Below are 21,544 nucleotides of genomic sequence, written 5' to 3'. Positions count from 1 at the left end.
GTGTCGTCCGTCAGATGCTACAGAGAGGTGGTGGCCCCAGTTTAATGGCTGTTTGTGCTCTGTGGTCATTTTACTGTTCTTTACTGGAGTACTAGCAATATTCTTTCATAAATATGTCTATGTATTCATGAGGAAAATAAAGTTAATAGTTCCTTTTATCTGTCTCTGTGAGATGACATTCTCTCTCTCTCTCTCGTTCTCTCCCTCTCCCCTCCCCCTTTCCCTTTTTATCACTCTAGCTTGTGTGCTGCTGCTGCTGCTGAGGCTGTGAGCACTGAGCGTCACTCTGCATCCAACAACAGACATGGCGACAGTGGTCCAGCCCCTGACATTGGACAGAGGTAGGACATGCATGCATTTACTAATGCTCTGTCACTTGAATATGATGTGCAAGGGGAGCTTTGTCTGCATATGCTCCTTAAAATATTTATTCCAAGAAGAGAAAAAAACATGTCTTTAATTAGAAAAGGCTGCCTCAATATTCTATGGATTCTTCAGCAATGCAAATGGTTGGCCTGGCAATGAATATTTATTAGCACAGGGTCTTACATTTGAAGCTAAAAGCAAACACTGCATGCAATGGGACAGCTTGCTAATGCTATGGGGTTTGTTATTACCATTGACTTCTTGTCTGTTGCTGTTAAAGGGTCATTCATTGGCTGGGGATCCGAAGATTACTTGGGTAGGCTTATTGATTTGAAATATATCTATATAAAGCCGTGAAGTTTCTCAGGGGCTAGATGTTCTTAGGTTGATGAGAAAAAGGCATTATTGCATTAGTGCACCTGCAGGAGATAATGAAGGGGGAAGATCAAGGACAGAGTGTAGTAGAGTGGAAGAACGGACTGATGAAAAAAAAGAGAGAGAGAAGAGAAGTGCAGAGCCACAGTAATCAGACATTGAAGAGAAGTGAACTTGAAATGACTCAATTAAAACACTGTAAACAGCTTGGAAAGTAGAAAGTGAATTGTAAAAATGAGATGTAGCATGTAGCTGAGCCCAAAGCTCAACTTCAGCCGCTGATTTGAACATACATTTTATTTTAAATCCATGATTCAATGACATTAAACAATTAAGAAAATTATTATTTGGCAACTAAAGAAATACAACACAGCAACTGATATGGGTACACTATACAATGCATTATATTGTTGAAGCTAATGAGATATTCAGTGTGTTTAATACCAAATGTTAAACCCCATTCCCCATTATCCCCTGATGGCCTATGAAAGAATGCTGGGATTTGTAGTGCAGCAACAACTGTAAGTAGGAAATCCATGAAGTGTTATAATGAGATGCTTAGCTCACTTTCTAATTTACACTGCTAATGGTATAGATACAAAAAAAAAACATGACAGAAGAGAACAGGCCATGCATTTCACCCAGCACCACCAATTAAATATGTGATTTTAAAAAATGTTGTCCTTGTTGGTTCCTAGAAAATACTTAAAAAAGTTGGTAGATTTAGCGTGTACTGTTTCCATTCTGAATATTTTCCAAGTATCTTTAGTGAAATAGAACTTCCTGGCATGTCTTCCCTGCCTTTCAAATGCTGTTACGCTGCCTTATGTTACAAGTCAGGTGTTTTGTGCATTGCATGCATTTTTAGGAGGAATTTGAATTGTGTATTCAAGAGCCAAGCGGCGGTGATCAACTTTGATTTATAAGATCCAGTAGAGCAGCAAAATTGCACAGTGGAGGCTGCTCATCAGAAAAAGGAAAAATAAAAAGTGGAAAAAAAAATCACTGGACTATGAAATGAAGATTATTGCTTTTATTCCAAACCTTTCACAGCTAAAAGGGCATGCAATAATCTGCAGGCATCATTATTAAAATGGGCAGGCCTTTCAAGTTGTAGCGGACTTCTGAGGATGCTGGGATTAATATATTTGCTATGAAAGGATTCATTTGTGTTACCATCTTACTCAGGAAAACAAGAAAAGTATTTTTTTTCTTGCTCAGTTCAACCAAAGATAATATGTGGTTGTTCAATAATGTTTAAAGGGATCTAAAGAAAAAATATAAAATTGTTGCATATAGTGCTCTTCAGAGCACTTTTGCAATGTAGTTTAATTTTCTGTTTTAATAGTTTGAAAAATATTAGCAGTTTTATGCTGCCAATACCAGATGCAGCTCAGCAACCTTTATTTTGACCTGTTGCGATGGCAGCCCAAGAATTTCATGTGGTCTCTCCAAAGAGACATCACCCTGCATATTGCTCTCTCTGTTCCCATTTTAAATCTGCACTGACAGCCAGAGAGAAATAACTGCTTCCTTCCAGTCCAGCAGTGCTTTCTAAATCCCCTGCTTGTTAACTATTTGGCCTTGTCAGGGATCTGAAGTAGCCCCAATGCTCTCACTTGCTTCCTCTGAAAAGTACTTGTTTCTGAGGTCAGTGCTGCTGAGATGAATACCAATATCAGCAGCAGAAAGCAGAAATCTTTAAAATCACTAAATACAGAAGTGCATTGCAACAATGTTCAGAAGAATGTTTAATATATATATATATATATATATATATATATATATATATATATATATATATATATATATATATATATATATATATATATATATATATATATATATATAGATATCCTTTAACAATTGAAAATAGAAAATAAATATCCTCATGCTACCTTTATAATGGATTTCCTTTTGTGGTTATTAAACAGGATACATAAAGCATTATAGTCTATCTACGGTATATGGCTGTTGTGTTGGTTGATGTGTTTAATGTAATTGATGGGCATGTGGGCTACACATAGCACTCGGCTTAGCAGGAGATCTCTGCGCCATATATTTGTTATGTAATTACCTGGTTAGCAGAGGTGTTCCAGGACAAATAATAGCTGTTTTATATGCTATTTTTGTCGTTAAATCTATTTCACTTGCAAGTTCTATCTTATTTACTATAGAGTGTGACCTGATTGCTAGCCTCAGTGCCCGTGTGGATGCTATGGTCACGGAGGCTAGCAGTCAGACACACCTTACGATAAATAGGATAGAACCTGTGCAGAAATATTTTAGATGTCGGAGATGTATAATTCAAGAAATTCAAGTTTGTCTCAGATAAATGTGAAACCATTTTTAAGGATACAAATGATTGAACAGAGTGTTTTTTCCTACATTTTTTGTACAAATAACACAATCTATACATTTTTTCAGTAGTTCTGGTTCCGATTAGAGTAGGGTTACAATCTGGCCTAAAAAATGGTGCTTAATGACATTGTTATTAGTAGGGCAGAGGGGTGAATGGTATAGGAAGAGCAGTATATTTATCTTGAAAATTGATTATGACAATCACAAAACTAGATTTAAAGTGGACCTGCCACCCAGACCCAAATCTGTATAATAAAAGTCCTTTTCAATTTAAACATGAAATCCAGTTTCTATTTTTTATTAAAGTATTCATAGCTGTTGTAAGCTCATTTAATTATCTCAGCTGTCAATCAAATATTGTCTGCCCCTCCTCTATGCCTTAGGCATAGAGAAGGGGCAGACAATTACTTTCACTTTCCATTCAGCACTTCCTAGATGTCACTGCTCTCCGCACCTTCCCCCGTTCTCTTCACTGTTTAATTGTGTAACCAGGACATGGGGATGGACATCAGGCCCCCCATTCTGGTGCACAAGATTCTGAGATGATGCAAAGCTTGCATTAATAACAGTGTGCACACAATGGCTCCTGCCTGCTTGCTATAATTATGAATTCCCCGACCAAAGGAAACAAGATTCAAATAATTTATATAGTGTAATTAAAGTTCATTTTGCTTGATTAATGTGATTAAATAGGATTCTAAATAATTTTTTTGGGTGACGGGTCCCCTTTAAACATTGGCTTGAATATGTTAATTCCACTAACACTACAAAATATATAACACCCTTGGAAAGATGATTGGATGGCTTTTACAAAATAGGAAATGTTTTTTTTATGTGAACTTACACTTTAATATGAAATTGATACTTGATGAACAATTTGTATTTGATGATATTTAATGAACTATGTGTATGCCAGGTTTCTTTCCTAAGCAAACATTAGGAATCCTGGGATAGGAAGAAAGTTTAAGTGGTATCACAGCAGGAGAGTAAAGATTATGTGGAGCACCCAAGGTTATAATGTAAATTCCAATGGGGGATTTTCACCCTATAGGACAGTGTTTTAGGGAATATTTTGGTTCAAATCACCCTTAAATTTACAATGGTAACATTTGCACATCAAAAGGTTTTAGCTTTATTTTAAGCTTTGCCATTCAGCCAAAGTTCCATGAATACCTATGATGAACACCCCTCACCTTTTACTGTAATTAATCTTTAACCTTGGCTTTCAGAAGTATCTTTCAGACATCACTGGTAGATCCAAATAATCCAATGCAATGCAACTCACAATTAAAAATTAGATTTTTTTTATTGCCTTTATATAGACACTATAAATTGATTTATTTAAAAAACGGAAGTATCCACAATGTCTATAGACATTCGTCAAGCCATCTGAGCCTGTATTGCCTTTACAATTGCAATAGGTAATCCCAGTACATTGGAAATTTGGGGGAGTCCTATTACACCCCCAGGGGTCCAGCTATTTTACTTATACATGAGAAAAGATGTGCCCCACCTCCACATGCCCAAATATTCCTCTATTGTATATAAATGTTGCACTCTTGGTTCTGCAATATTCTCTGCAACACCTGTGTTACGGCTGTTGCTTTTTGCCTGCAGTGCAAGAGAATTAGCACTGGGATTTCTGAAATGTCACATTGTGTGTGATCTGGTTTTAAATGTAATTTTACTTAGATTTAGTTCATCTGTAAACCATATTTGGGAACATTGCTTTGATTTCATTGCTAGTCGGATAAATGACCTATTTCCATACTAAATTCCCTGTATTATGCAATGGGGTATTTACTGCATATAAATGGAGAATGATCTGCCAGTACACCATTTTATAAGGCGCAATATATCTATGTGGATGTGGTAGGACTGATGCCACTATATTAGTAATTCCTTCATATTCATTTAATTGTAATATTTTGTATGTCATTGTGCTTTATTTTATTAATCAGCGTCACTGTGTGTCATTTTCCTTTAACCATGCACAGTAAATGTATTAATTCCACCCTTCAAGCAATTGTATGAACAGATGGCAAGCCATTAGAAATCAGAACATTGCAATGTCTCCATAATGGCTCAATAAAATACACTGGGCATTCAATATTGTTAGATGTTTAATCCAAAATAAAAGAACCATATACAACATAAATATAAAATAAATTAGATTGTAGGAGCTTCAAGAAAGGCAAGTGTTCATCAGTATACTTACAGTATTTCTTTCAAAGATGTCATTGGCAAGACGGTATTCCTAGGGCTTCAGTATGACCAGGGTGACCAATCAAATATTTGCTTTTAAACAGGTGGCCAGTAAATGCTACCTCCTGACTGGTTGCTGTAGGTTATTAGACCTTTAGCAGACTTTGCATGTATTACTACATTACCCCCTGAAAATATGATCCTTTATTTTGCAACCAGTCACCACATTGAGCTGGGAAGGTCTGCAGAGTGAGCTACAGAAAAGCTGTCCTGTTGTCTGCATAATTCCATTGATATGTATAATGTACCCAGAATATAACAAAAGGGAACAAAATTCAATATATCAACAGAGCAATGTGTCTTCAATGATTTTTTTGCTGCGGCCAATGGGCAGGGATAAATATGAATGCAATTACTTCATGTGAATATTGATTAAAAGTAACATTGGTGTATAAAATCCAACTTTGTAACTCAAACTACCAATATCCCTCAATTTTAGACAGAGTTGCTAGACAGCACTGCCCTGTTCAGCTCACTCATTGTTCAAAAAGGATGAAAATTCAAGAAAACTGTGACTTTTTCATATTGTCACACAAAAGCCAGCATAAAAAAATATCCAATATGTGGTATTTTTGCATTCAGAATTGTTGTTTTTGTTGCATAATACATCCCTAAAAAGTCGCACTTTTTTGTGACTTTTTTTGGATTTTTCATGGCAAATAAGCCAATCTGAAAAAGTTGTGGCTTAATAAATCAGCCCCTAGGTTTCTGAAGTTCAAGCATTATATATCTTGACCAAACTGAAGCACAAGCTTATAGCAATTTAGGCTGGACCCGGGTTATTTTTGGAAACAAACTGTTATAGTATTCAGTTCTATCATGAGGACATATAAACTAAGTTTTTCAAAAAAAGAAAAGTACCACAAGTCATGAACCCTTGACTAAGAGCCTACTGGGCACAAAATGTGTTGCTTATAGCCTAGAGTGCGGGAGACTCACATCTGCCTGTTTGCATAGACATGTAAATTAAATCACAACTTTGCCATGGTCTAGTAATCCACAGCAACCTATTTGCCCGTTTGCCTTTAAACAGATAACCAGGGGATTCTACCTGCTAGTTATTTGCTGTGGGTTACTACATCTATGGCAAACTTTGGAGCGCATGGTCCTTTATTCTGCGACCACTAACCAGTTCTGGTTGAGAAGCTCTGCAGGCTGAGCTACAGAAAATATCAAACTCAGTAGTTTTGATCAATGACTAGGCTGATAGTGATGATAGCTATACTTTATGAACAACGATATCCAGACACTTGCCTGTCCAAAGCTCATTCTAAAACCTAAGGTATTTATAAGAATTGGTCCTCTTTTTGCTGCTATAACAGCCTTTGGGAAGGCATTCTTGCTTGGCATCAGTGTGTGTGTGTGTGTGTGTGTGTGTGGGGGGGGGGTGATTGTTTGACAACTAGTGACATTTCATAAGGAACATTATTTCCAACTGACACTTATAACTTAGCTCTATGGAACAGAGAAACTGTGTTGTACCTGTCAGAGATTAAATGCACCAATGGGCATACGTCAACCTTCATTTTAGAAATTTATTTTTTTCACAATATTGATAATGCAGTAAATGATTACTAAAAGTGCAAAGTTCGTTCTTTATCTGTAGTCTGTTAGAAATTCAGTTTTGACATTTTCCAAAGCTATTTGGGAATATAGACACAAAGAATGTTTGCCATTTCTAAAGTGGGTTGCAAATAAAATCCGTATCAAACAGGGATTTGGCCTCATAAAATCTTTCCTTGTTTTGTTTGTCAGTATCCATTATATGCTACTATGTGACTTGTGTGAATAGTGAGAGTACTTTCAAAGTAATGGGAAAGAACTGTGTTGGAATGGTTTCTCATTTACCCTTATGTTTTATTAAGTTGCTAATGAAAATATTAGAAGAGCTATAATATTGGCGAGTTTGACATGTGGAAGTTTACATTGCAAAGACAATGATGTAACTTTTATTTTGAAAAAAAATTGGGATTTTTTTCCCTTATACGTTCAATTCCTGAATCAATTACATTTGGTTTGGTCATCTCATTCATATTTATCAGTAGTGGCAGTACATACTGCTGTGATTATTTAAGATATTTCATCATGACTACTAGAGCTTTGCTAATCAGGATAAACTGCACTGCGAAAAGCCAGAGGATGACATTTCATATCATCAAACTTTTATTATAAAAAGAGAGCATACTTTTGCCATGAAAGTTTGATAAAGTGAAATTACGACTTCAGGCTCTTCACAGTGAAGTGAATCATTATTACAGTGTGGTTTTGGGCCTGGAGGTGCCCATATCTCAATATGAAAGAATCAGACTACAACATTTTTGATAATTGTTTTGCCTTGTCTCATTTCACATGTACTGTATATTTTAAGATATTATCGCTGTGTGCACCATGCTCTATTTCGCTATGTACAGTATTTCTATATTCTGCACACTGTAAAATACAGAGAGCATAGCAGATCATACATTCCCAAGTCTTTGATCAATGGCCGCCAAGTGTTGTCTAGCAACACGCAAGCCAAAAAAAATGAAAAGAAACAATCACGAAAATGTTTAATGTAAAATGGATCATAAAGACATTTAAATAGCAGTGCTCAAAGCTTGTATTCAATGTAGTCTATCAATAAACAATATTGTTTGAACACAACTTTTTTTCGCCGTACTTAGACAACAATGAAAATATCAACTATGGAAACCCATTACACCCATCCTCTCCCTAGAACAGTGCATTGTCCTGGAAGGACATATCTGTATACAAACATTAAATTATAACAACGCAAGCAATGAGAATGCATGCTATTTAACAGGCATGTTATTTATAGGTATTAATACTAAGAAAGTACATAAATGTCCACAATCTGCCATGTTTGAGCCCACTGCTGTCCTTCGTTACTTTATTATCACAGGTCTCTGTGTTTAGTTTAAGGGCCCACAGTACACAACTGGGCCCTTTCCTTACTGTAGGTTAGCCCTGCTGACACCGAGCTATGCACATGACTCCAGACTGCGCAGCCATTCCCCTGGGCAGAAGTGCAGCCTGAATGAGCACTAAGGGGAGCACTCTTGTACTTGTTCCTCGGGGAAACATAAATAATCATGAAGAGTCAAGACAAGGTAATCTGGAAATCTTTATTCATAGTTAAATCGGGGTTGAAGACAAAGTCCATCAAGTTCAACCCCTCCAAATCAAACCTAGCATCCATACACACACCCCTCCATACCTTCACATAAATTAAATATACCCATATCTATCACTAACTATTATTCAGGGAAGCATTCTGCTTTGAGGAGTCATTCAGTTAATACATGCATGCAAGCATTAATGGCATTCCAGTAATAATATATCAGGTCATTTCAGATATTTTTTAGCAAATTTAGTGTCCAAACAGATGATTTTTTTTACATCTAGAAAACAGCTAATTTTAAAGAACTTTAGGACACAATGCTTACTATAAACACTTACTAATTAAAAGGGTTAAAGATATCAAGGATTTCCATTTGGTTCTTAGGACTGAATTCAAATAGGAAGCAGCCCATGACCTAAGATTGTCACCCAAAAGTACTACTGAGTAGCAGTAAGTAAAATGCATTGTGTGCCAAAGCCCATAAGTGTTCCTCTATGAACATAGATGCAAACTGCCACTAGTACAATAGCCAACATCACCCAATTACTTTACTGGACAAATCAATATCAGTTTCCAATTAGTGGTTGGAGGCAAAAGGTCACTGCAGGCCTTTATCAGTGAAAATCTGTGCCTTTGAATGCCCCAGTATCTTTCCATTTTATTTTTTCTGATCAACAGCACATGCTCTGGGTTGATGGCAGTTTCAAAGGCTGCACTGTGCTTAGCCAGGTTCAGCAGGGAGCAATTTTGTTTTCCTTACCTTACTCTCCCCTTACATCTGCCAGTGCAACAACACCGCTGTACCTCCATCCCCTAAGGCACTGAGTGCCATCTTTCAACAGTGTAGAGCAGCAGAACCCCACTAACCCACCATCAATGCATGGAAAGTTTCTCTCCATACAATGAGCATACTGGGTTTTTTTTGGTAGACACGGGTTGGGTTATTAGTAATGTTTGTGTACACATCATATTGTTCCTTTATTTCTATGTTTAACAGTTGTTAAAAGATTGCCACAGCTGAATTTTTTATGCTTGCCTTATTATTATTATTATAATTATTATTATTATTATTATTATTATTATTATCATTATTATTATTATAATAATAATTATTATTATTATTATTATTATTATTATTATTATATGGGAAAAGATGGTTTTCCTATGCCTGTTGCTCTTGCAATGGCTGACATTGCTTCTGGTTTTGTCTGAAGTGGTTATAAATAAAAGGTATTCGGTTGCATAGACGTGTTTACAAATGGGCATGGATCACTGGATAAAACATTCTAATAAAGCTGTGACCGACCTTCACCCACAAGTCCGAGTCATTCATTGGATATTATGTTTGGGGGGGGGGGTAATAGGTATTCACTTCCTTGCAGTCACCTTAATTTGTGAAGCCACTCACAATATAGTTTTTAATTCAGCTTTACATTACCAGGCAGCATAATTATCAATGCATTCTGCAATAACCAACCCTGTTGCATCAGTTTTTGTGATAGAAGTGGCTATGATGCCTAGCTTGTCAGCAGTAGCCCAGAGCACACTGAGCATGTCCAATCTTACAGCCGTATCTGCTTCACCAGTGAAGCGTATTTCAGTTCTGGCCCTGCAATAGATATTTACAATATCAAACTTAAAGTAAGGCTGACCCTGTGGTACTAAACTAACCCACTAGTCCAGTTAGAAAATGTTGCATTTATCACCACTTTGTAAACTTCTCACTTCTCTATTCAAGTACAAATACTATGTTTCAGGCCAATATTCCTTAATTAAATCTGTAACCTTCTATGTGGCACTGATCAGATTTCTTGTTGATCAATTTGCCACCCATATTTATATTTAGTCACAGACTGTCTTATTTATTTTAACAAGAAAAAGCAAATAATGAGCTTATAGCTCGTGTTTGCAGAACAAAATGTTCCATTCTGTTATAACTTTTGCAACAGAACATAATCTTTTAATAGCGACTTAATGGTGCAGTTTTATTGATGTTCATGTAGATTGTCTTCGTTAATGGGGATCCCAAAAAATTTTTGATGCAAACTTACGCTTACAATTATTTTATAGATAGGAGTTATAAAAAATACTGTTTAGGGTCGCTTTAGGACACTCTGACCTTCACAGAGAGCTGCTGAGTTGTAAGGCTGGTATTACCAATCTAAAACTGTCTAAACTAATATCTCAGAAACCACTGAAAACAGAAAATGAATGTAAAAAGGTGTTCAGAGGACAAGGGCAAAGGAGACAAGGTGTTCTTATACAAATGTATGTAAGCAGAATGGAATATTCTTCACACAAACACTTTTTATTTTCTCACATTCTTTTAAATTTATGGTGAGTAGTACTTACCAAGTAGTCCATATTTTGAGAAGAAAGAATATTGTGTGAAAGTCACCTTAATCTGCTTTTCTGCTGGTTCCCAGCACGTGTGGATATTTTAAAGCCCTGAAGTTGAACCAGAATACCTGTTGAGAATTAGGCCGTCATACTGTATCAAGATAAACTCTGAATGTTCATCACATTTAGGGGAACATTAAACAAAGGTCGAGGTGAATTTACGAATGAGATTTTTTTGTGTACTTCGACTAGGGAATAGTCCGAATTTGATTAGAATTTGAAAAAAAAAATGCAAAAATTTGAATATCAAAATATATCATGTACTATCTCTTGAAAAATTCAACCTTGACCATTCGCCATCTAAAACCTTGCCAAATTGCTGTTTTAGCCTATGGAGGACTTCCTAGAACCTATTTGTAGTCAATTGGTGGACTTTGAAAAATCAAAGGTTTCGAATCGAATTAGTTCGAATGAGCTATTCCTTCTATTCGTACGATTCGAATTCAGTCGAATACGGACCCATTAGATCTAAAACTAACCTATTCAACCACAAAAAAACTTCAACTTAATTTCGGTTGGTCTTTTTGAATTCGAATTTCTAAGTTTTTTCAATTCGAAATTCAACCCTAGATAAATATGCCTCTTATAGTCTAGATTTTACAAGAGGACATACCATTACAGAATTTTGGACATAACTTTATGTATTATTGCCCAATTTGGCATAAAACTGATTTTAAAAAAAGAAGCATTTATATGCTTACCCCAGTTGATATTTCCTATCACCCTATCATTTTTATTTTTGTGCAATGAGTAATTTCTGACTTTGCGGTTATGCTCAGGCCCACTGTGCTTTAAAAGAGGCCCTGGCATTTCAAGTACACAGAGGTCCAAACAGTCTCTTGCCAGACCACAAATAGTGACTTTTCTATGGCATCTTACAGCAGCCTCTTTGGCATTCGCCAGTTTGAAATAGCAAAAGGTTGTGAGTTTTCCCCAAAAGTAAAGACCAAAATTCTAGTTAAAAATTCAAATCATTAATTAGGACATACAGATAACCGCTTAACGCGAAATTGGAAAGAGCTAAAGCCCATACACAGGAGGATCTCCTACAACAAAAGGGATTAGCCTCCAAGACCCCCCTGACACTATCTTTTTCCAGGTGAAAAAAGCTTTAAAAGAACAATGGGAAATTATCAATCCCGATGTCAATTTACCGTCTTTGGGTAACAGAGACCCTATGATGGCATACAAGAGAGGACGGAACCTCAGTGATTTATTAGTGGTTAAGGATGTATCCAAGGACCCAGCGAAAAAGACCACTTGGCTGGAAAGACCCTTAAAAAATGGATGCATAAATGTGCCAATTGTCTCACCTGCAGAGTCATGTTACAGCAGACTCACTTCATCCACCCAAGAATGGGTGTTAAGTTTAAAATTAACCACAGGGTCACGTGTACCACTGATCATGTGGTTTATATGGTTTGCTGCCCGTGTGGATTACATTACATTGGAAAGGCCTCGACAACCTACCGCGAACGAATGAACAATCACTGTTGTACAATCAGAAGTGCTTAAGCAACTGGCAAAGCGGTTCAACCCATATCCAAGCAATGGCTCACTAAAAATCATACCCCTCCTCAATTTAGGCACATGATTGACCATGTACTAGCACATGGAAGAGGAGGCAATAGGGACCTGTTACTTTTTCAAAAAGAATCCATGTGGATTTTTAAGCTTGACACCCTGGCACCAAAGGGCTTGAATGAAACCCTCCCTATGACCCCGTTCTACTAAATTATGATGCCACCGATAATTTGTTATGGACGTAATTAACATTTTGGTGACCCTTACCAGATTTTTCTTTCCATCGGGTTAATGACTCTATACCATTGTATTATTACAGCATTATGACTTTATAACTTCATATTTTGCAAACTTAGACCTCACTTGGTGTAAAGTTTTGTTTGAGGTCCCAGTCTGTCTTTGCTTTTTTATATTTCTGTTTATTTTTCATTGCACTTTTATGTTTACTTTTCCGTAACCACGATGGGGTCCCTTATCAACGCATGACTTACCGATGCTGTTACTAACTCTATAATGTGAGATGGATATGGTCCATGAAATATGGGAGTACTTATAACCCCCCCTCCTTTGTCTTTGGATGTAAATCCTGTTACCTGTGAAAATGGGAGAGCTGCAGAGACAGTCGGCAGGGCCCTGACAGAGCGACGGACCAAATAGTCACATAACCCATTGAAGGTATTAGAGTATGGTCTTATTGTAGCGTTGTGTGTTCAGGAAGGTCAGCACTACTTCCCTCACTTTGTAAAGCACAGTCCTCCTGGACAACCACTCGTTGGGTGCATTGGTTTCGCAAGCACAGTGTGATGGTGCCCTTAAGGTAGTAAGCGCAAGAGAGGTGTTTCACTGTACCCCGGCGCTCCCACCAGAGCGTCTCTTTGTAGAGTGACGTCCAAAAGGAGTCGACTGACAAATATTGTGGCGATCAAATAGACAGGTGGCCCCCCTGCATGACAGCAGTGAGCTCCCTCTACAGTGACGAGTAAGGCCAATAAGGCTGTCAGTGAGCCAACAGGGATGTATTGGGTGCTCAGCAGGAGAACACACGTTTTAGGGCCTAGGCTGCAATCGTGAAATGTTGACAGTGACATCCAAAGTTGGTCCGACCACTGTCTAAGGGGTGACAGTTTGGTGCTCACCTCTCTGTTTGCTGCGATCCCTCTCAGTGGATAAGGTAACCGCTTGTAGTCAAGGTTAGGCAACTTCGGAAAACAAACCGCGTCTGATTAGCGCCGGCGTTTTTTCATTTTAGCCGGCGCAGAGTGAGGGAAGGCATTTGGGGAGATTGGTTGCCCCAAAGACGAGGCAATTATTCGCCAGGCGACCAAATCTCCCCAAAACGCCCAGTGTGGCCTTACCCTAAAAGTTCAACAAAGGTGTAGCTGCCTCAGATTACATAAGGAGCAGTTTTTGAAAACCAGAAGGTATGCATTTAGTGCAAAGAGCCCAAGTGGGCATGTGGCGTCAGCTTTGCTGCATTGGAAGACATAAACACCCCTTGTCTTATTCAGACAGTCAAATGTAGACACTTCTGCACAAGCACCCGAAATGACCCCCATATTGCACTGGTTATGTAGTTATGTGCCTTAAATAATCACATTATAAATGTAATAAATATTTAGCAAAATATTGCATAGCTGCCAATATATTGGTAGAAAATAATGTGAAGAAAGCATACTTGGAGCATACCCAGAAATAAAACGCTTGCTGTTGATAAAGGCAGAAATGTGAAAAGAGCTGCCAGCAATGAGCTTTGTAAACATATTCACTGGCACACAAATAATATAAATCTCCAACTATTTAAACTGAAAATGGCCATAAAAAGTAGCTAATTAGTTAGAATGTCTGTGTGGCAATTTACTGTAAAAGTAGAATCCAACACAATTGGAAATAGCTTTTCACTTGATATAATGGAGAAAATAGAACATTTTATTGAATAATATGGCTGTGTTAAAAATTATTTTGACCTTGCATTCTATCAGTTAGATTTGAGCTGCACAACCCTGCAATGACTTTGTACCTACCTGCCAGTTGTGCGTCTTTTATATTAATTGCACTATGCCAATTGAACTATAGAAAACAGGTATTGGAATGCACCGTACCAGCAAATAATATCATTTTAGCTGTAGCTGTATAATTGTAATTACTGTATCGTCAGTATTAAAGGGGCACTCCACCCAAAATGTATTTTGTATAATGAAAGAAGATGCCATTCTAATGTGGAAGCATTTCCAATGCCACAAACATAATACCTTTTATTCAAGTTAAAAAATCATACCATGGCATAATTTAAGAAAATCAATCTTTTTTTTTGGAGTAAATATATAATTAATGTCATAAGATTTATTCACAAGGGTTCAGCAAATGTGTTGTAAGCACATTCTGTAGCCATCAATTCTGTTCATTAATAAAAAAAAGAATGTGTTTGGGGAATTAGACTGAACAAGATTAAAAAAAAAACTTTTTCCTGTAATGATTTCTAGACACTTTGAGACAGGGAACCTTTTTCAACCAGGAGGCGGCACACTCATACAATAATCAGAGCATTGTTATTCTTTAAAACCTTAAGACCTCTCCTTTTGTGAACGGAACAAATCTGTGGTTTTGTTTCATAATACATCATTAAGTACATTCATGAAAAATGATGCAGTGCATAGTTTGTATTCTTTTAACGCCTGTTTTCTTGATGAATATTAAATCCACAAAACCCTGATGTTTGATATATAGAATAAATAATATGTCCACCATGACAAAAAATGCTTGGTACGTTTTTTTCATTTGGGAAACTGTTGGAAAGCTATTACATGTGCTATCCATAATGCAATACCTTTAAAAAGGCAATAGCAGATCATATTAATGACTAATGAACTGCCCAATGAAGCCACTGCCTTTATCTTAACATTAATTTGATATGATTTGATGGAAATCACTTGCTATAAAACCACTCAGCTTTCCCAGTTTGTTCCCTTCATTTGCAAGTAAAAATTGCACAAACATGGAACCTTCACTTCAAGCAGAAAAAGTGCCTTTTATATATGACAGTGATCCCCATCCAGTGGATTGTGAGTAACATATTGCTCTCTGGTCTCTTGAATGTTGCTCCCAGTGACCTCAGCAGCTGCTTATTGGTGAATTCTTGGCTTGAAGGCAAGTGTTGGTTGCATAAAAAACAGGTGTATCACCAAACAGAGCCTTCTGTAGGCTGCCAGTCAATATAGGGGTTACCAGTAGCCAATCACAGCCCATATTTGGCAACCCCAGGAACTTTTTTATGCTTATGTTGCTCCCCATCTCTTTTTACATTTGAATGTGGCTCACTGGTAAAAAAAGGTTGGGGACCCCTGCTCTATTCACCTAGTGCTACATTCCTGCAGTATGTGTATCTACATTCCACCTGTAATTATTAGTATACTCCTGGGCAAATGACATCCATTTAGCACACAGAATATAAGTATAACCTTGAATTTGACATCTGTTTAGTGATGCAATAAACATGTAATTAGACCCATGTGAATTAGCTGTAACTTTTTAGGAGCAAAGCAATATCAAGTATAGTCTAGTTACCTATAACAACGGATCAGTAATTCCTAATTCTTTATTGATTTGTATGGGTGATTGCAAAATGATTTCAAAATCCTCACATTTTACAAAAAGGGGTATATTTGTTTTTTATAACGCATATGTTTCAGTGAAACGGGTATAAAAATTATATCACAGTCACCAAGTATACCTGATGATATCTCCCTCTACATAAATATGCTGAACAATCGAATTCCTTGTACTTATATGTGTGTGTGTGTTTTTTTTTTCTTCAATCCAACAGATGTTGCACGCGCTATAGAGCTGTTAGAGACGTTGGAGACATCAGGAGACCTCCCAGTACACAAGCTGCAATCGCTGAAAAAAGTACTGCAGAGTGAATTTTGCACAGCTATAAGAGAGGTAGGGTGACTCTTATGGCTTCATATCACAGAGTACCACTTACCCAGTTCTGCAGGCAGAAACTATTTGATTTGTAAGATTTATTTATTGCTAAGAAACCTGCATTTACAAAATGCCTTGCCAAGGGTTGTATCACAAGTGGTGTAAAATAAATGTGAACTACTGTATGAAGCTGTGTGTTTCTACTTACCCCTGTTTTTTATACTATCTGTCTTCATTTCTGAAATTTAGCAGGAAGAATCTTATACATAAGTAAAAAGTGGTGAAGTGTGTATTTTGATTTACTCCACAAATGTACACCACAATTTTATACTACCTAAGCTCAGCTGGTGTCATTGGTAGTCAGTGGGGCTAAGGAAAAAGAGTTGTATGTGTGTCAACTGCAAGCTGTTTCTGTTCTCCAAAATACTACTAATCATTTCTCAAAACGACTTTAAAGCTCATGGGGTCTTCTGAAAAGTTAAATGTCCAATATGCTTGCCTAACTAATACAGACTAGGGATGAGTGAAATATTTTTCTATCGCTGCTAGGAAACTCCCATAGACCTTAATGAATTGTCATGTGATTTGAAAATTGTCGCTCACAAAAACACCCATTCACTTCAATGTGTTTGCTTGATTTTTTGCTGTTAAGCTAATTTTTGGTGAAGACTCCAAAATAAAGATATAATAGCATAGATATAAATGTGTGGGGTCTTCTCAATAGTTTAATGCGCAGTTTATTATGAAAGTGTGTAGCATTCAAAGACCCCAACATTAAAATATTGCTGCACAGCACACCTAGGGGCACATTTACTAAGGGTCGAAGTGAATTCAAAGTGAATTTTCGAATTCAAAAACTTCGAATTTCTAAGTAATTTTTGGGTACTTCGACCATTGAATAGGCCAAAATTCGATTTGAATTGAAAAAACTTTGAATATTCAACCATTCGAAAATCAAAGTACTGTCTCTTTTAAAAATTTCGACTTCGACACTATGCCACCTTAAACCTGCTGAATTGCTATATTAGCCTATGGGGACCTCTTAGAACCTATAGGCAGTATTTGGCTAAGTTTTTAGAAGTCAAAGGTTTTTTTTTTGAGAATCGTTCGAATCTTTCGATTCGAACAATTTCTACGTTCGATCAACCGATTTGAATTCGATTGAAAACGGCTAAATTCACTCAAAAAAAACTTCGACTATTTCTACAATTCGATGGTCGAATTTCGAAGTTTTCGAAATTCAACTCTTAGTAAATGTGCCCCCTAATGTTTTTTATGCCTAATGGGACACTTGCTCGGCCTTTGATTAAAATAAGTGCTCCATCATATACAAAGGCCAGATTCAATTCAGTGAGAAAAAGGTTCATCACGTGAAAACTCATGGACAAGATTCAATTGAGATGCAATTCAATTCAGAAAAACTTATCTCACGGTTTATCATGTGATAACTCTATTGAAGGCTATGACAAAAAACTGGAACCGAATTAGGAGAATTGAATCTCGTCCATAAGTTTTTACGTGATAAACCATGAGATACCTTTTTTTCTCACTGAATTGAATCTGGTCCAAAATGTGCTTTTTACTGTGACAAATTGCTGATTTCCTACACATTATGTGAGGCTTTCAAGACTTGGTGGCATTTAGATAAGTATAAGCTACAATTGGCCCTATATATGATATGATATTCCTACACACACTTTAATCATAGGCTTATCATATCTTTATTGCCTTACTTTTGGGCAGTTATAACTAGTGATGGGCGAATTTATTCGGCAGGCGCAAATTTGCGGCGAATTTGCGCGATTCGCCGCCAGCGAATAAATTCGTGAAACGCCCGCGAAAATTCGCGGAAAAAACAGGCGCCGGCATCAAAAACGGGCGCCGGCGTCAAAAACAAGACGCCGGCGCCGTTTTGCGCATTTCTCGCGAAATTCAACGATTTTTCAGCGAAGCTAAATGGCGCAAATTCGCCCATCACTAGTTATAACACTACTAAAAGGTTTTGTTTTAAACTGACGTTTTGCCCGCAGCCCTTCATCTCAATCAGCTTGTACAGTGTTTTGAAAAGGTTGAGCCTGATGGACCTTTTGTGCATTTTTCAATTTGATTTACTAATTTACTGTCACTTATTTGGCAGTAAGAAGTGTTGCAGTAGCGACAAATGCAGTATCTTTGACCATTCATTCTAACCTACAAAAGTTCCACCTGTACATTAACACACTAATGATGACATTTACTATACCCCTGGGGGAATGGCTGCCCTCTACACCTCATTCCAGAAGAAAAAAGTATCAGATAAACACAAGCATTTTGAAGCAAATGGCACTTTAGCAATGGAAAAATAAAGCTTCAAGCACTCCCATATATTATTCCAGAAATAGCTGAGCTTTTATCATTTAGGTGAATAGTTATCAAAACCTCAGATTTTTTTTTGTTACTTCATTTCTGTTTTGTTTTGAGGAAGAATTCCCTTGGCAGCAATGTTCTCCATGTCCCAGATATCTGAAAATGGCTTATAGCAGTAAAGTAGACTGCAAAACAGCAACAAATTTATTTTTAATGCAGAGGAAAGTAATAACTGGACACATTATCTTACCTCTTGAATACAATGTACCAGAAAACGCCAGGAACACTTGAGAACAGGTTGTTCTTCTGTAGAAACTAAAAGACACATGATGTATAGAATACAAACAATGAAAAGGTCAGACCATGAAATTATCATAGCTTTTAAGACATATCTGTGTATGTGGACAGAAAACAAGAATAACAAACACAAAAGGAAAGAATACTCTTACAGATGAAGATGTTTGAAAATAAATAAAGTTTGACTTGAGATTCCAATATTTATTTTATGTTTCTTAACACTCGGTTGTTGATTTTCATGGATACAATGGGGGGGGGGGTCACGAAGTTTCCAGTTATAGGAGGCATCACTGTTGCAGTGTACAATCCAGGAACAGGATTGTAAGGATCACAGGGACCATGCTGATAATATAGACACCCACTAAAATATCTTACCCACCCCAAATATGTAATTTCCATCTTTTCCCACTCACATTAGCCTGCAGTGCTTAGCTTGCCAATCAGAATGATGCTGTGTATTATAGGAGTATATACTGTATACTGATACTGATTTCAGTTTAGATTCTTTTATTGATGGTTATTGGGGGGGGGGAAATATTAAATAATAAATATAAGAGTAGATGGATAATAGAAAAGCCAAAGTAGGAAATACAGTACAGTGCCTACAATTGTCCCTGCCAAAGCCAGGCCCATAAAGTCCAGCTGGATTCCTGCCTTTAGTCTGCTTTGCTCCATCTCCCTGCCAACACTCAGCATGTTATTTTGAACATGGGTCCTTATGTTTTCATTCATTAAAAAACTAATTATTTTAAACAGTATTTTATATCTCATAGGTATTTCTTATTTCCCCATTTCTGTAATGACCAATTTTTAAATAAAAAATGTACTGTGGCATATTAGATGCTAATTTCTTGTTTTCATTACAATATCCAGAGATTTCAATGCTGTGTGTGTGTATTTTAAAACTTGCTGTTTATAACGTGCAGTGTTACATTGTACGATTGTTTGCAATGTCTGGATTTTTAATGAACGGAGGAAATGTCCTCTATGAATAAATATATGTTGTGTACAGTGTAAATCTGAAATGATTACATTGCTAACTAGATTGTTTTAGTGAATAAAGGTCACAGGTCCATCAGGGTCATCTAGTACCTACACAGATATTACTTTAAGGGGAAAGAAAACATAAACTTACTGGAGCAGATGCTAATAATACATAATAAAAGGTATGGGATCTATAATATATATATCTATAATATCTATAATTATTGGAAACCCAATATCTAGAAAGATCAGAATAATGGGATGGCTGTCTTCCATAGACTCCATTTTATCCAAATAATCCAGATTTTTAAAAATTATTTCCTTTTTCTCTGTAATAATAAAACAGTACCTTGTACTTGATCCAAACTAAGATATAATTAAACCTTATTGTAAGCAAATCCAGCCTATTTGATTTATTTAATGTTTACACGATTTTTTAGTAAACTTAAGCTATGAAGATCCAAATTACAGAAAGATCCCAAACCTTAGTACCTTTTATTACATAAACCCCATAATTTTTGCTTTACTCTAAAGGAGCAGGTGACACCTTTCTGCAGGTTGTTATTCACTTAGATCATCCTATGCAGTGTGTTTGGTATAAGGAACTATTGTACTTGCACCTTAACACAGTCTTGATTTGCCCATAAAACATATTCCCACAGTTTAACTAGAAAGGTACAAACAGTCTATTATATTAGCTTTATCATCTCTATCTTTTCCTTTCAGACTCTAGTGGCTTTGCATAATAAGACCTTCTTATCAATCCTACACAAGGTAGTTAGGTTACACCATAATAAGCCTTTACATGTCCCACAGATAAAAAATAAACCATTAACGTTTGAGCTGTAATTTCTGTTTGAACCCCTGACTTTAACAGATTGTTCTGCATTGTTCTGGATCAGTAACAACTGAAAGTTTGAAGACTGGACACTCCTGGACTTGGACTATGCATGCTGTTTTGCTTCAGGGTCCAATCAAGAATGAGGGCAACCAATATCAATAAGGACAGCGCTACTAATCAGGGATTGCCAGTGATTCAAAATTACAGTTGCATCTGTTACATCCATGTTACGGTTTATGGTTTTAATCTGATTACTCATTCTATTATCTAATATAATTTCCACATCCTTTATTGTGACTACGGCAATTTAATTTGTAAATAGCTTTCTTCTCAGAGCATGTATGACTATTGTCATTATGTGTAAAGAGGATCAGTTAACATTTGCACATAACATTTCAAATTAATTAGTAAGGAAAATATATTTTCAGGTGCATGTATTTCATTAAATTACATAGTACTACTAAAAAGTAGTGATGGGCGAATTTATTCGCCAGGCGCGAATTCGCTGCGAATTTGCGCGTTTCACCGGCAGCGAATAAATTCGCGAAACACCCGCGAAAATTCGCGGCAAAAATTCGCGGCAAAAATTCGCCGGCGTCAAAATTTTTTTTTCCGAAAAACGAGACGCCGGCGCCGTTTCGCGAATTTTTCGCCGTTTCGCGAATTTCGCGCGAAATTCGCGAATTTTTCGGTGAAGCGAAACGGCACAAATTCGCCCATCACTACTAAAAAGGCTAACATTT

General features: G+C 36.8%; 1 protein-coding gene across 2 annotated transcripts in view; it reads left to right on the top strand.

Moving 5' to 3' along the window:
* Nucleotides 1–220: 220 nt before the first annotated feature.
* Nucleotides 221–21,544, top strand: part of LOC108710248 (protein lin-7 homolog A-like) — a 32,427-nt gene continuing 11,103 nt past the window's right edge. Inside the window, exons 1-2 of one of the 2 annotated variants that reach the window (XM_041586284.1) lie at nt 221–341; nt 16,233–16,351. In XM_041586284.1, the coding sequence (XP_041442218.1) occupies nt 305–341; nt 16,233–16,351 (156 nt within the window). In that variant the 5' untranslated portion in view covers nt 221–304. The remainder of the gene's footprint in view (nt 342–16,232; nt 16,352–21,544) is intronic. The other variant, XM_041586285.1, reaches the window with a different exon arrangement.

Source organism: Xenopus laevis, chromosome 3L, assembly GCF_017654675.1.
Source record: "Xenopus laevis strain J_2021 chromosome 3L, Xenopus_laevis_v10.1, whole genome shotgun sequence".
NCBI classification, from domain to species: Eukaryota; Metazoa; Chordata; class Amphibia; order Anura; family Pipidae; genus Xenopus; species Xenopus laevis.
This window is presented reverse-complemented; position numbering and strand designations above follow the sequence as displayed.